The 15,527-nt window shown below is 38.4% G+C and overlaps 2 protein-coding genes across 2 annotated transcripts in view; both read left to right on the top strand.

The window, feature by feature from the left end:
* The first annotated feature begins 1,996 nt into the window (after positions 1-1,996).
* LOC120732880 (cysteine-rich venom protein) lies at positions 1,997-7,636 on the top strand. The gene is made up of 9 exons (XM_040030758.1): positions 1,997-2,078; positions 2,349-2,413; positions 2,881-2,884; positions 3,218-3,318; positions 4,083-4,173; positions 5,086-5,228; positions 6,782-6,870; positions 7,187-7,269; positions 7,362-7,636. Exons 1-9 carry the CDS (start codon positions 2,012-2,014, stop codon positions 7,496-7,498), a joined length of 780 nt encoding a protein of 259 aa, XP_039886692.1. The 5' UTR covers positions 1,997-2,011; the 3' UTR covers positions 7,499-7,636.
* A 4,404-nt stretch (positions 7,637-12,040) lies between these two features.
* The window catches only part of LOC120732878 (inactive phospholipase C-like protein 2), a 43,456-nt gene continuing 39,969 nt past the window's right edge, over positions 12,041-15,527 (top strand). Inside the window, exon 1 of the mRNA XM_040030756.1 lies at positions 12,041-12,520. Coding sequence (XP_039886690.1) covers positions 12,269-12,520 — 252 coding nt within the window. The 5' untranslated portion in view covers positions 12,041-12,268. The remainder of the gene's footprint in view (positions 12,521-15,527) is intronic.

The following is a 15,527-nucleotide window of genomic DNA, read 5'->3' as shown; positions in this document are numbered from 1 at the left end:
TTTATCAAGAACTAGTTCCGCACATCTCCACAGAAATAAAAGACTGGTGACTGTGCCGAAAAGCAAGTCGCTGCAAAACAACCGGGTTCAAAGGCAGTATTATACTGTGGGAGGTTCTACTTTTTTTTTTTTCATCAAACAAAACGTCTGTTATATAAGGCTATGTAACATTCAGTTTTCAAACCTGTCAAAATGGCCTGTTTCTTAAAAGGTATCCAAAAGTTGGTACAAAATAAACAGTGATTTGAACTGATTATCTCAGGGCTCTAGCACCATCACCACACCAAACGGATGATTTACAGGACTGTAATGATGCTAAACACCCACATTTTCAGATTGTAGCATGTCAGCATTAATTAAACTAAAAATTTAATAAATGAGAGCAGCTTTTCTTGTGGAACACAAAAACACACCAGGTCCAGGACTTATCCTGAATTGGATAAGTAGTTACGAAAATCAGTGAATGATTGGCTTGTTTGATGTATATGCACATTTTAAACATCCTCCTTCCTTTTATTTAACTTCTATTTATCGTAAAGTAAACCTCATAAGATTAATTATTACTTTTGCATGAGGAAAACATGCACAGACACCAGGGGAAGCCAGGTGTTTAGCAGTAAGCTGTCATGCCACCTTAACCTTAATACATCTCATTGTCTTACATGCATATTCTCTTACTCAACTTAGGGTTGCAGGTGGCTGGATTTTATTCCAGCTGACAATGGGGAAGGTTCACTCAGGAGGTTAACTGCTGATTCTAAAAGGCTGTAGGTGTGAATGTAAGTATGAATGATTGTCCGTCCAGGGTGTACCTTGGACAGGCTATTGACTTTAATAATGATAGGTTGCTAAAGACTGAAATAAAATCAACTAGAAAAATACATCCTGCCTGTCTTAATTAATCCCCTTAGGATGCTAACACCGTGTAGCATTTATGATGATATTAAAAGTCAAAAGGCAACTTGTTCTACCATACAGGACCTTGAATTTGGTAGGTTTGTCTTCTACCCATGCAACAGCCACTTAGTTTTACCCAATTGTTTAAAAAGCCTATTTTCTCTTACGCATTACACTTCATTTTGAAAAGTGCTCCCAGTTTCAGTGATAAAAGTAACCAGTGTTACTGAGTCCAGCAATTCGTTGTTCTGCATAACAAAGAGAAAAGTAATGCATTAAGCATAAGGGTGATAGCAGCATAATGTTTTTTGTACAGTCAAACATGCAATGAAGAACTGACAAAAAAGATTGTGTTATGCTGTAAGAAATGTTGCTCCAAGATAACATTTCTACTTTGCCTATGTATAGTCCCTAACAGTGTAAGCTACTCATTTCACACAGTTTATTTGCAGACAAACTGCAAAAAAAAATCTTGATTTCATCCCCAGAAAAATATTAGGAGAAAAAAAAAACATAATTAAAGAACTTTGCATGTTTCTGCATTTGCAAATGCTTTTTCTGTTTGACAAACTGATCTCATCTTAAATTGATTAGTGTAGCTTTTTAAACTTACTTACTTTTAGTTTAGAGAGGATTTTTTCAAACCCTCTCTAAACTAAAAGTACAAAAAGCAGTCTTTGTCACTTGTAGTTTTGGGTTAAAATAATATCATTGTGAATTGTGCAACTGAATTTGCCTTAATGATCTGCTGGTTCCCACTCCTGCACGCCGTTGTGAATTAATCTTTTAATGTATTGCATTTTGTGCAAGTGCAAGTTATGGGCACCTCTTTAGCCCACCCAAGCTGTACAGCTTTAATCCTTTTTTATATAAAAGCATACAACTTTATCTTCTAATCCATCAGTATCAGTATTCCTTATTTGCTTTGACCTCAGAAACCGTTCCACTCTATGCTGTGTAAACACAGGCCAATACATCAGGTAGTCGCTAAACCCTCGGGCTTAACAATTCCCCATTTACTCGCAGTCAGGTGTACTCTTATGAAGAAAGGGCCCCTTTAATGCAATGTGACAGACTTGTCTTTGTACAATATCCAGTGTACTGAGCACTTGACATGGATCTATATAAGGAGGCAGAGGAAAGTGCCAACTCACCTCATTGTCCTGAGGACTTAGGAGCAGGTATGCAAGATCTAAGCATTTTTATAGTTTCTGTTATATATCATATAACCAAAGTAATAGATAGATAGATAGATAGATAGATAGATAGATAGATAGATAGATAGATAGATAGATAAACACTCAGATGTTGTTTTGGAAGAAATATCTTACTTATTTCATGGATGAATGCAAGCTACAAAAACTACACAGAAATTAAAAATGGCAACAATGTTTAAAAGCATCATGGATAAAAAGAAAAAAAAGATTTTTGTTTTGTTTTCTTGTTCTCAGAGAAAATGCTAGCATTCCTCATTTACATCGTGGCAGTGCATCAGGTGCACTCAGCATGTGATTTGGTGAGTAGAAGTGCAAAGCTTTCTTCTCTACTACACAGTAATGTCACCTATGTTATCATATGCTGCAAGAATTTTGCATGGGCTGAAAAGTGTATATTTTAGAATTTAAAACCTCTTTTTTTGTTCTGTGAGTCCTCAGCAGAGTTTTGACTAAAATATTCTTTATTTTCATTCACTTGGTACTGTTGAATTAAGCTTTTCATGCAAGACAAATGATGCACAAGGATACAGTTCTCCACTATTAGTCATATTTTGGGGGACAACTGGGACTCAAAGGTTTTATAGTGTTAATTGTCTATAAACTTCCCTGACAGAGCAGTGAATGAAACTGATAAAAAAGAAACAAATAACAGCATTAAAATAGCTACAACAAGTAGAATTAGCATTTTTAGTCTGTTTCATTTATGAGAAATTAACTTGAATTTTCTTTTCATTTTCAAATGCTACCTTCCATGGTGTGTCCACAGCCAGGTAAGCGCTGTGAAAAATGCATTAGGCATGTTTGCAAAAGTATTTTATTTTAATCATCATCTGAAACTGTGCCAGTAAGTCTCCCAGTAAGATTAATGCATTTGGCCCAGTTCTCTCTGTGTACTCTTTTTGTATGTGGAGTCATTTTAGAGCAATTAAACCAGGATATGTTTGTGAGTCATATCATGGATATTAAACCACAGGAGTAAATACCACTCCTTATTATGTCTGTAATCCGGTGTTTACACATTGATTTTTAATGTGTGTGTGTGTGTGTGTGTGTGTGTGTGTGTGTGTGTGTGTGTGTGTGTGTGCGCGCGCACACTCCTGCAGACGTTTGCCCACAAAATGCAATGGTTCAGGCTGAGATCGTAGACGTGCACAATGCGTTCAGGAGAGCGGTTCAGCCTTCGGCGTCTGACATGCTGATAATGGTCAGTCGTGCTTTCAACTCTAACAGTGAATGTGGCTCCACAAGTGTTTACTCACAATCCTCAGCATTTGTTTTCCCTCCTTCCCTGTAGGAGGGAGAAAAATGATAAAGTGGGAGAGGTTTACTGCACCTCACCCACAGTCCTGTAAATCATAAAAGCCGGACTGTATAGTTTAATGATAAGGAGGTGACTCAATCCTAACTTCCAGTTTTTTATCTTTCCAGTTCTATTCAAGCAACTCGGATTGTATGCAAATGTATCGAAGCTGTTTGACATATTCAAATACATTAGACAATTTTATTTCATGGATAGATTTAATCAGTCTAAAATATGATTTATATATTAATCACATGTGATTAATGTTTCTTTTATTAAAGCATATTCAGTGTAGGAAATCAAGCCAGAAGTTCTGAAAGCAGGAGAATAAAGCTGTTTCATGTCCTTGCCAAACGAGCTGGGTGCAGAGGTGTGAGGCTTTAGCAGAGAAGTAAAAAGAAAAATTGCACGTTTGCGTTGGAACTTTTGGTAGAATAGCAAACTGGCTTGTGTCAAATAGCAAGGGCACTTCAGTTAAAGCCATTTCATATTTGAAGCATTAGAATAGGATGTATTTTCTAACTTTGCATTCTTAGTTCACCAATTTTTCCAGGCACAAATGGGCTGCTTTTCAGCACAAATCTAACCAGAGAATGGTTTTTTCTTTCTTAGGGATTGTTGGTGCATGTTCAAAATATAATGTTTTTTTTTTTCTTTTTCTTTTATAGAGCTATAGTGAGGAGGTAGCAGCCAGTGCTCAGGCTTGGGTTGATCAGTGTACTCTGGATCATGGAGCACCCAGCACCCGCCTGCTCAATGGTATATGTCTCTTCCCTTTATTCCTTCTGTTTCTTTCTTTCTTTTTCTTTTTCTTTGTTACCTTGCACCACATCTCCATATCTGAATCTGGCTCAATTTAAAGGTTCCCTCTGAACTGAGCAAACCTGTGATTGATGGTCAGAATCACAGTGAACTTTATCTTATCTTCAGTCTTAATACCTTCTTTTAATAACAAATTACACAGAGTAGAATATATTATCTACGAGGAGATAATGATCTATAGGCTTTTAATGAACCCTGTTTCACTAAAAATTAAATCTACTGTCATGGTCCTGGGTCGGTGACCCAGCGCTTTGAGTTTATGATTATTATTTTCTAGTTTATTCTGATTTTGTATTAGTTCTTGGGGTTTGGTTGTCGTGTTTATTTTCCCTACCTGTGTCTCCCTCTGTGCTCTGTACGGGTCCCTGAGTTTTGTGTTGTAAAACAGTCTGTGTGTTTCCTGTTTTACTTTGTAGGTCTGTGTCTCGTTATGCCCATTAGTTCCAGCTGTGTCCCCTCCTGTGTGCCTTTTCCTGATTACCTGGTGTGCGTATTTATAGTTTGTGCCTGCCTGTGCTTTCGCGTCGTCTGTGTTTCTCTGTGAATCTTCTGTGTACTCAGCATTATTCCGTGTTTCACCGTGTCTCTCTGCTCCTCGCCCCGTGTCCTCCTTTTGTGTTAGTTTTCCCAGTTTAGGTTTATGTTTCGGTTCTGCCCGCTTCTTGGTTATTACTCACTGTAAATAAATCTCACTTGCACCTCCACCTCTGGCTGCTATTTGGATCCTCCTTCTCACCTCCACACGACTGCCGCCCCAGCCGTGACATCTACTGTGACATGAAAACGAAAGGCTGCATTTGTAGATCCTAATAAATAATCAGTGCTGCCATGTTTCCCACTGTCAAAAAGGATATCACTTGGGCGAGAATCTGTTCTATTCATCTTCTCTTAAGTCGTGGACTGATGTCATCAATGCGTGGCATAGTGAGGTAGAACGCTACAATTACCCCACTGGATCCACCAATGGAAAATCTATTGGTCACTATACACAGGTAACAACAGCTTATACAGAAAGGTTTCTGCTTTCTTTTACCTGTTTGATAGCTGCTTCTTTTTATTAACCCATTAAAGCCAAGTGCATCATAATTTGATTACATGACTCTTTGTGAGTTTTTAAGACTTCTTCATCATCAGTGTGATTTATTTCCTCCCCAAAAAACTGAAATAAGTTGCATGGTACATCGAAAGGAATAAATTGCAAAAAGAATGGCTGGTGTAGCAAATATGATACAAATTAAAACTCATATATGCAAACTGATATCACGTATTTTTACCGTAAACACAACATTTTCAATTAGACCTTTTTTGGCAATGGATTAGTGATTGAGACTTTAATGGGTTAACTGTGGATCAAATGACAAATGAAACGACTTTGTTCATTTCATACAGCTTTTCAGCATCTTTGGGGTTGTTGTTTTCTCCATTTATTACTGTCTTGCTTCAGTCTTACAGATCTTTGCTCAGCAAAACATTCACACAATAACAAAGTGAATACATACCCAAAAGAGCGTGAATCTTAGGCTTGCAGTGATCAGGTGGCCAAACAACACAACTCCAACTGAGTGAACATATTATTCTTGAACTGAACTAATATAAGCTTATCTAAGAAAAGTTACTCCCGAAAGTACATCACAGAGCATTTTAACACCAGGGATGCCTTTTGTTCTCAAGTAGCCTCAGTTCTTGGTAGCTGCTTAATGATTTTGGTCTACACTGACAATAGTATGCGGTAATAATATAGTGATATCTGCAGCTTTGTCAGATAGACATTTATATTGTGAATCACCCACTAAGGTCGACACATTAATAAAGTCTGTCCGACACGTTTGCTGTTTGCCATGAAGCATTATCATGCTGCAAGAAACATTTTTGCACCACTTTGAGTAAACTACAGACAGTTATGATGAAAATCCCAAAGGTCAGCCCCTTCAGAAATGACGCACTTAACTACTGCCTAATGACTGGCTGATCGAAGCGCTACATGAGAACTCTGGCTCACATTATGCAAAATACATGAATTAAGTAGAAAGTGCAGACAGTGATAAGAGAAGTTCAAATGATTAAGTACAAAAATTCCTTCTAGTTTTATCGTTGTTGAATAAAAGTATAATGTTGCTATCTGAGCTGCAGGATGCTTTTGATGTCATGACGAAGGACTCTGTTTGTGTCTTTCTCATTACTAAGTATTCGTTTTATGGTGGATTGTATGTTCAAGACGAGTGGCCCTTCCTGCTTTCAAAAAGAGAATCCAAACCTATTTAGAAAAATGAAATTTTTATATTTCAAAAAGCAGTTGTTTAATCACTTTTAAAGAGGCACTGCGTTTTTAGGAAGATAAATTTGTCTCTTTTAACTAAAACAAATGTAGTGCTTTAAATACAAATTAACTTGCAGAGTGTAGTGCCCAAATGTTTCCAGGCAGTCAAGAATTAGCAATGTTAAAACAGGACAAACATAAATGACTTATGTTCATATTTGAGCAGTCAGTAGCTATTTCAACACTGGAGTATCTCTAAAACCAACGGCTTTATGTTTTTCTCATCAGGTCATATGGAACAGCTCATACAAAGTTGGCTGTGGAGCAACGCTGTGCCCTAACAACATCTATTACTATGGCTGCCATTATTATCGCGCGTAGGTGACACCTTTCACACCCGTAAAGCCTACAGTGGCTTTATTTTACATGTCACTTTGTTAGCAATCTTAACAGCGATGGAAATAAATTGAAGTTTGAGGGTGGAGCACACTTTGTATCTTTATCTTTATTTCAGACATATACAGAAAAAACGATATATGCAAGTGCACATACTTGCATTTACATGTACAAATATGAATATATATGTAAATACAGACATATGTGCTCAGACAAAACGAAAAATAGAGTCTAAATTACATGAAATTACAATTATTAAGCCTGAAATAATTGTAATAAACTGTTTTTATTTAACAGAGGAAACTTCAGGCGATGGGCGCCTTACACACCTGGATCCCCATGTGGCTCCTGTCCTAACAACTGTGTGGACAAACTCTGCAGTAAGTAAATGTGGTGTTTAATTACTGGGCAGGTAAAATGTGTTGCTGATAATGAAGACAATGAGCTAATCATTGCTTTACTTTATTTTTAGACAACCCCTGTCCATATATAGACCATTACATCAACTGTCCAATCTTGAAAAACACCACTGGATGCAGTAATGAGCTGGTGAAGGCTTGGTGCCCTGCTTCATGCACATGCACCACCGAGATCATTCCGATAGGCTAAAGGCTAAACTGTTGAGTCTGCAAACTGAGCTTCAGCCCAGTACTGTTCACATGTTCTTTGTTGGCTCTCTGTCTGTAACATGAGATAAGATACCAATGACATATGAAAGAGAACATGGAAAATAAATAAATACAGACAAATCTGTTCTATTGTCTGAAGACATTTCTTTAACACTTCACCTTTAATCAAAGACACTTTGCAGATTGTGGACAGACAGTGATAATGAATCGCAGTATTTTGTCGGAACAAACATTAAATAAAGTGTTATTGTTAATCCAATGATGCTGGCAGCACCAGATGGTGCATTTAAATATTGACTCAGCACATACTGATACAATAAGTATTAGTACATTAAAAATAGCATATTCTGCATATGCTGAAGTTCAACTGTCTTTAAATGACTGAATATGAACAGTCTTCAGTAAATTGATCCCATATGTAACAGTCATCAGCTTTATTATATTTACATACACATATTTATTGAGTTTACATTAATATGCATTTATTGCCTTCACATTCATTTTTATTGTAAAATGTAATGAAAGTCAGCAGAGAATTTCCCACGGTTAAAGATGACACTGCAATATCAAGAAGCATTGTTTAAAAAGCTGCATCATTAACTAGTGATGACCTAAAACAAACAATTGAACAAACAATTGATAAAGCAAAGAAACGAAATGAAATACTGAACACACACTCAATAATAAGGATACAGTAAAAATCAATTTCCAAATGTATGAATAAATATTAATTAAAAAAATACTGAATGTACCCGGCTGTTTTGTTTCTTATACTAAGGAGAAAATTGGTTAAAAACAAATAGTTAACTACAAATAGTAGCTCTTGTCAAGGGGACAACGGTAGCATCTTACATGGTACCACAGAGAACTGTTTGGAGGCACCACCAAAAAAGCTTTAAGCCGAACCACAGCCGAAGGAAAATCACCGACAACTAAACTGTTTTACACACTTGTGCAAAAGGACCACGGTGAAAAAGGAAAATGCTCTTTTATATTTAAAACATAACAATGTAAATGGGAATGCTGAGAAAGAGCACAAATGCACTGGCAGTTGGGGTGCATGGGTAGACGTTTTGTTTTTATTATTATTATAAGTGTTTTGTAATGCAAACGCGAATGGTCACAGGACAAAGTCAGAACAAACTTTGCCCTGCACAAAAAAAGACAGTGTACCATTATAAGTCAGCAGATGTCTCTGTTGTACAACTCACCCCACCTCCTGCTTTTGTATTTCACAACACTCGCTTTGCCTGCTTTCATCTGAGGCAGTGGCCTATGAACAAAGCCTACTAAACCATGTAAAATAACTTTAAGCCTCATCACTCACTCTGCGTGTCTTTTTGTAAAGGAGGGTATGAATTTAGGCTCTAAGAATTACATTTAAGGTCTGTGTTGACTATGCATGACTAATATTTTAAATCGCTTAATCATCCCTCCTAAAACCCGATTACTTTCTTTCAAAGAGTAGTTACTGTGAGAATATTTTCACAAGAAATCTGACGCAATAGTGCAATGAGACTGTTATGTAGTAAGAGCCGTTACTTCACCTTTCAGATTAGTACATCTTCCGAGCACCGTCCGTATAAATACAAGGAAATTAGACATAATGTGAGCTGTTTTTGATTCATCATAAATACCACTCAGATGGACAACAACAGCATTAGTCATTCAGAACATGTCCTACAGTCACGCAGAGAAAGCAGTTTATATTTCAAAGCATTAATCTGTTTACTTTCAAAAGTAAGTGTAGAGTCAATCCTGCCAGGTCATTGTTAGAAAACAGCATTCCCTGCTGTAGAAAGGCTTTCCATGGAACGTTGTCTTTGCTCTTCCTAAAAGCAGCTTGACAATATTTTGGTTATCCATCTATTTCCTGTATCTTCAAGGACTTCCTGTATGTGAAACCGATGAATAAAACTGTGAGATTAATGACATTTGCCCAATAATCTTTTGTGTGCACTTGCTTCTTGCTCCTGTTGACTTTTATTTTGTTTCGTGTTGTTTACTTTCTTTTTATGCATTATTCACAGATGATGCTTGAAAAGAAGATAACATGATACAGAAATATATAATAAAATTAAAGAAAAAGAAAGCAGAACTACTCCAGCAAGACTTATTTATGTTTTTTGGTGGGGTTTTTTTGTATTATCCTTGTTAAATGTTGTAGGTAGAATGAATGGTGACTGGAACAGTATAACTACAGGGCTTATTTTCTCACTTGATAAGTGAAAATGAGCTCTAACTGTTAAACCACATTATCAAAATTGCATTTTCTCATTGCTCTGACATGACCTAAGCGACACAGCAGGTGTAAGCATGAAAAATGCATTTGACCCCAAAACACTTCTACAATTCACACTGAGCCCCTTCCCAGGTGGTTGGACCTACTCTAGCACATAGTTCCCCGGGTATGACATAACACGAAACACTTGCCCAATGAAGGTGGCCGTTGTGCTATTACAATAATCAGCTACGTTCACTCACAAGGGAGTTTCTGTGAAAGTGAGGAAAACCAACTTTACGTTGTCTTAATTCCCTGTGACGAAGATGAAAACACAAATGCACTGTGTCATCCACATTCCATGTAAGACACAAATTATTCAACATAATGATTATCGTGGCTGAAACGATGATAAAAGTTCTGTTCCAATCATCCAAATGTTACCTTAAAAAGAGGATTTGGGTTGGTTTGCACTGCATGCATGGTATGTTGTGTCTCCTTGGAATACGTTGTAACCTTTATTTTAGCTCAGACAGATAGGTAACATCCAACATTTATATCCATTTATGGCTGAAAAGTTTATACAAACCTGGAATTGAAATGCTGTTCAGTCACCCTTAGTTTACTCTCTGTATGCTCTTGGTGACTTTGTGGTGCTGTTGGTTTTGTGGCCTTTTTGCACGTACTTTTGTTTTGACTTATGTGACATAAGTCAGCAAGAAAACACTTGAACTATTTGAGAGTAATGTGAAAGGCATGTGGGTATTTTACAATGTGTGGCATGCAGCCTTGTTTGCTATGTAGAAAAGTGAAAGTAATTGATGTGTGTGTGTGGGTCTAATATTTCCTGGTAGTCTACAGCACGGATTTCTAACTTATTTTAGTCAAAGTGCAACCTAATTTCAGCTTAAGTGGGTAAGCTCAGTAAAAACATTCTGTAATTGTTTATATTTAATCATTTAATAAGTAAATATTATTACACGTCCAAATATTCTCTTCTGGACATGAAGTAAAACTTTGAGAACTATTCAGCTCAGCCACAGGTAAGGTTTTTTAAAAATTTTGCTCACATTTTTAAAAACCTTAAAAACCATTAAAAACCACATTTCTATAACTTTACAACAAGGGGTATTACTTCTTACTTAATCATTTTTCTTATTTCCTGAGAGTAATTTATAACACTAATGATGAGCAGGTGAGGTCTTTTGAGATAAGTGTGATTTCGTTGGCTGTACATGTACATTATATTTTACAGATCACACCGTAAAGTAATAAAACATTGAAAACATATTTGACACCTTTAAGAATTAAATCACTGGACTAGATCTATAAATACGTTCTGTATCTTTCAATTTCAGCACCACCACAAAAGGACTGGTGGTACATGTTATTGATTAACAGGAGTAATTAAGGTTTATTCTGCAATTTTTATACTTTGCCAAACCATCAAGTGGACCAAACGGGACCCTGTGGCGGACCGGTACGAGCCCGCAGGCCGTATGTTTGGCAGCCCTTGTCTATGGGTTTGATTGACAGCTCGGCCTGTTTCTCCTGCTGCGCGTTCACGAGACATACACAACTTTGTTCCATGGAGACTACTGTATGCGCGTGATTTAACGGGAAATCAACGTTTTCGTTTCTTTTCTCATTTTTCTTTTAAGAAAACGTAATAACCGCTGAAGTCTGACCTGAAAAAAAAAAATCAGGGGAAGCATTTCTCTCCTTCCTTTTTAGAGTTTTAGTTGGCTGGGAAAACTAACTTCAAACAGCTAGCAGGCGAGTGGAGTTAGCTGTAGCTAAGCTAAGCGCTGCTCGGCACTCAGTAGTGAAAGACAGCCAAGGGTGCTGTGCTCAAAGAAGACGGGTCATTCATGGATAGTGTGGGACCAGGCGCTTTAAAAGGCAAGTACACAAAACCGACGAGCGTCACATGAAGCTAATCGTGACTTTAGTGGAGACGTTAATTGACCTGATAAGTTTCTGTTAACGTTATTTACCTTAACGACCACCGGTACGCTGGTGTGGGTGGGTTGTTATTATTGTTATTACAGTTAAATGGACCGTAATGGAGTCGCTGTTTGTGCGAACTTGTGCAGAAATGCACAAGAAAGCATGCACATAAATGGGGAAAAACCGGCTGTATTTGCTGCATTTGTGATGACAGCTTGTAGTGATTGCAAGTTAACATCCGCTTTCAGCGCACTGCTGAACGCCTGTACAAAAGCTGCCACTGTTCACGTTGCTGTTGTTACTACTGTCATGCTGCCTAATTATGCTAATCGCTGTGGTTTCTCTCCACAGAGCACAATGCACGGAGAAAACCCCTCTCTCTGTAGGAACCTGTCAGCTATCTGCACCGAGAGATGATACGGCGTGATTTGGTGTAAATGTTACATCGAGGCAATAGGCCAGGCAGGAAATTGGGAGTACGGCTGAAACATACGGCTTTGTTACCCAGCAGCTCGTCAGCTTGTGTGTGTGTGTGTGTGAGAGAGAGAAAGGGAGTGTGTGTGTGTGCTCGAAGTGCCTATGGCGGAGTTTGAAGAGGACGGCAGCCTGCCTCCATTGAATCCCGAGGATACTGCCGTGCCCAGCGACAACGCAGCTGGTAAGACGCATTGCGAAGTGTCGGTCTTGAATGGAGACTGTGGGATATCTGAAAATATGGTCGGCTCGGGATCCCTCGTCGCACCTGGCAGCCAAACCGGGGTGGACAACGCCAACACCTCTGCCGGTCTGGACACCAAATCTGAAATACCACGCAGGAGCAGCATTATCAAGGTAAACACTGAAGTTCAAGCCTCTGTGTTATACCATTCATTCTGGTGAGCCAGTGTGTTGCACATCTACGCAGGACACAGGATGTTGGAAGTTACTGTGCAGTCTCTTCTGTGTACATCTTTGGTTTTGTGCACCATGATTGCTGTGAAATTTTCACACAATAGGAGCCAGTAATAGGAAGCACATCCTGTACTTTAAATATAATGTCTATAGCAGAGTGTATTGTTGACTTTAGCTTGTATGTCAAGAAATTCTGGCTACTAAAGCACTTGTGCCTGAAGATCCACGATACAGTTACCAGAAGGGAAGAAACAGACGTTTAGGTGAAGCATGTGGTTCAAAGTAATATGCTGTCTGTGCTAATTTAGGAGGGAAAACTAATGTGTGCAATAACAGAGATTAAATTGGAGAACAACAAATACCCGTAAATGAAAGCTGACTGAGGTAAAGTGGGGATGAGAGAGTGGAAGGGTAATGATAGTAGCTGGTGCTCTTAATAAAATGTTATGCACGACTAAAAATGTTTTATGTTTCCCTAGTGCTGTCTGATTATGGCAGATCAGACAAATTATTGTAATCATAGTAGTTACTCAGTGTCACTTACTGACTTTGGGAGCATCTTTCATTGCTTGAGGTTAAAAACATGTCTTTATAACAAGGAACTATCTTGAACTTACTTCAACCAAACATGCCTCAGCTTGGCAGCTAGTGAATTTGGGCTTGCACCAAAGCGCTTCCAAACTTACCTGAAAATCACTAATTACTAATCCTGTTTTATTTTTCAGTACATCTGGTGGTACACAGCAACAACGACAAAAAAGTTGATAGCTAATTCACTGAACCTCATTTTCCAAAATATAAACAAATCGTTTTGCCTCAGTCTGCTGAGGCTGTCAATCAGAGAGGTCTTTTGTGTGTGACTGCTTTAACATTACGAATCATAAAACAGTCAGCTCCTCCAGTGTTGTCAGGATGCATGTCGAGCAACGCCTGACAAGAAGAACATTCCTGCATTGTTTGCGTGGCTTGTTGTAATCAAAAAGTTCTGCACTTCCACTCGTAGAAAACAAAAACCATACCCGATTTGAATTTCTTCATTCTATTCTTTATAGTCGTCTACTTGCGCACCTCTGGTCCACTTCCAACTACCAGCGCTGCCACCGTTTCCAATTGGAAGGAGTTGTAGAGCAGAAAATACCAAAGCCAATCTTCTCAAGCTGTGCAAAGAGCGGCTTGAGAAGGCTGGGTTTGCATTTTCAACCACTTCTCACATTTTATCTGTAAATTCATTTGTAAAGCAACCACTGAATTGTCTGATTAGAAATGATCTGCAACTTATGCATCATAAATCAAATTCATCATGCTGAATTTCTGTGTATGATCGACATGTTTTTGAACCCCCCACCCCCGCCAAAAAAAAGAGAAACGTCACTGGTTCCTTAAGGCATGTTTTTTGCCAGAAAAATCCTGCACCTATGCACCAATTTTAAGATTAGTCCTGCACACTGTTATCATAGTATTTATAATGTAGAAGGTAACACGAGAAAATGCTGCTGGGAGAGAGCCATGTGGTCAGCGAGAGTCTGCGAGCAAGACTTAACATGTTCCAGGTGCTGATTCTGAATACTAATATGGCTGCTGAAATGCACAAGTGTGCATGTTTCTGCGAGGCATGCAAATACTAAACATTTGACACATACAGAGGTCTAATCTGCTGGTTCGTAATTTGATTTTGGTTCTCAGTCTAAAGCTTTGTCTTTTGGTTTAGTCACCTCATGGGTGTAGATGTTGTGAATATTGCTTAAGGGTATCAAAGATGATGACACTTCCTCACGTTGCACATTATGTCGAAAGCCCCAAGACATTTTCTTTAGCTAATGTCAGCAGCTCTGTAATGTAAATTTTCCCACTGCTACTGTCGTTGTCACAACGTGAGTCACAAGACTGCACTGGAGATGCTGTCTAGACTGAACAAACTGCTCACTACTCTGTTCTTCACATTATTTATACTGTCTGCCTGGTAAACGTTAACCTAGCAGAGACTCAAAATGGCTCCCAAAAGATCTCAGAAATGTGTGCCTTTTTAATTAAAATGCGTGTTTACGTTTGGCTTCTAGAGGTCAGTAAATTAGCTGTTAGACCAGGGATTTTATTTCCTCAGGGGCCTGCCAGATTTAAAATGCATGAGCCATGTGAGGAATTTATTCAGAGGCACCTATCAGAGAGCAGCGTGCTTTTGAGTGAAGTCTGTGTCCTAATTGTGCATTAACACAAAATGAGCACCCAGTTTTCGACCTGTGATGTTATACCTGAGGAAAGTTCCTCTGCTCTGGATGCAGGGCAGGGTTCAGGTGCTCACATTTTTGCCAACAGGTTCAGCAAGGAGGCAAATTCTTGGAAAATTGCAGCTGCTGAGCTTTGATGTTACCTGATGATTGACGGGGATAATATCGACATCAATCAATGGTGCAAAATTCCAAGTAATCTCTCACTACGCAAGAGTCCGTCTTAGTTCCCGAGACATCTGAAGGCACGTGTTAAGAAATGCCCTGAATTCAGACACGTTTATTTAAATGTAATAGATATGAAAAGATTTCTGACTTTTTCTCTAAGATATTTTTGATTGAACTGAGAACATTTTGTTCAAGGAGAGGCAGAGATCGATGCTCTTCATGCAACTGTCCAATTTTAGTTAACTGGTCCAGCGATTTCCACATGATGGTGCAGTGCCAGGCTATCCATGCAGATGAGAAATCCTTCTTAAATGCTCAATGACCTAAATTCAATAACCGGCATATCAGATTGTATAACAGTAGCCTTCATGACAAAGCATAATGAAATATGTGAAATGTACCTCAGGTAGTTTGAAATGGTTTTGTGGCATTTCCTTAGCAACACAGTACGCAGATGGATAAATATCTAGTGAATCACAGCAGAGACAACTTACGACAAGTTGGAGACAAAACATATGTCACAGTAGGCCGCCATTAGGAGAAGTCAGTTGGGT

Source organism: Simochromis diagramma, unplaced genomic scaffold (genome assembly GCF_900408965.1).
Source record: "Simochromis diagramma unplaced genomic scaffold, fSimDia1.1 OVJJ01000361.1, whole genome shotgun sequence".
NCBI classification, from domain to species: domain Eukaryota; kingdom Metazoa; phylum Chordata; class Actinopteri; order Cichliformes; family Cichlidae; genus Simochromis; species Simochromis diagramma.
This window is presented reverse-complemented; position numbering and strand designations above follow the sequence as displayed.

Bases quoted from the DNA above. Each gene is read 5' to 3' on its own strand.
- LOC120732880 (XM_040030758.1), top strand. From the start codon at position 2,012: ATGGATCTATATAAGGAGGCAGAGGAAAGTGCCAACTCACCTCATTGT. The intron at 2,079-2,348 runs GTATGCAAGATC...TCTTGTTCTCAG, and splicing joins TCCTGAGGACTTAGGAGCAG to AGAAAATGCTAGCATTCCTC. The intron at 4,174-5,085 runs GTATATGTCTCT...ACTGTCAAAAAG, and splicing joins CAGCACCCGCCTGCTCAATG to GATATCACTTGGGCGAGAAT.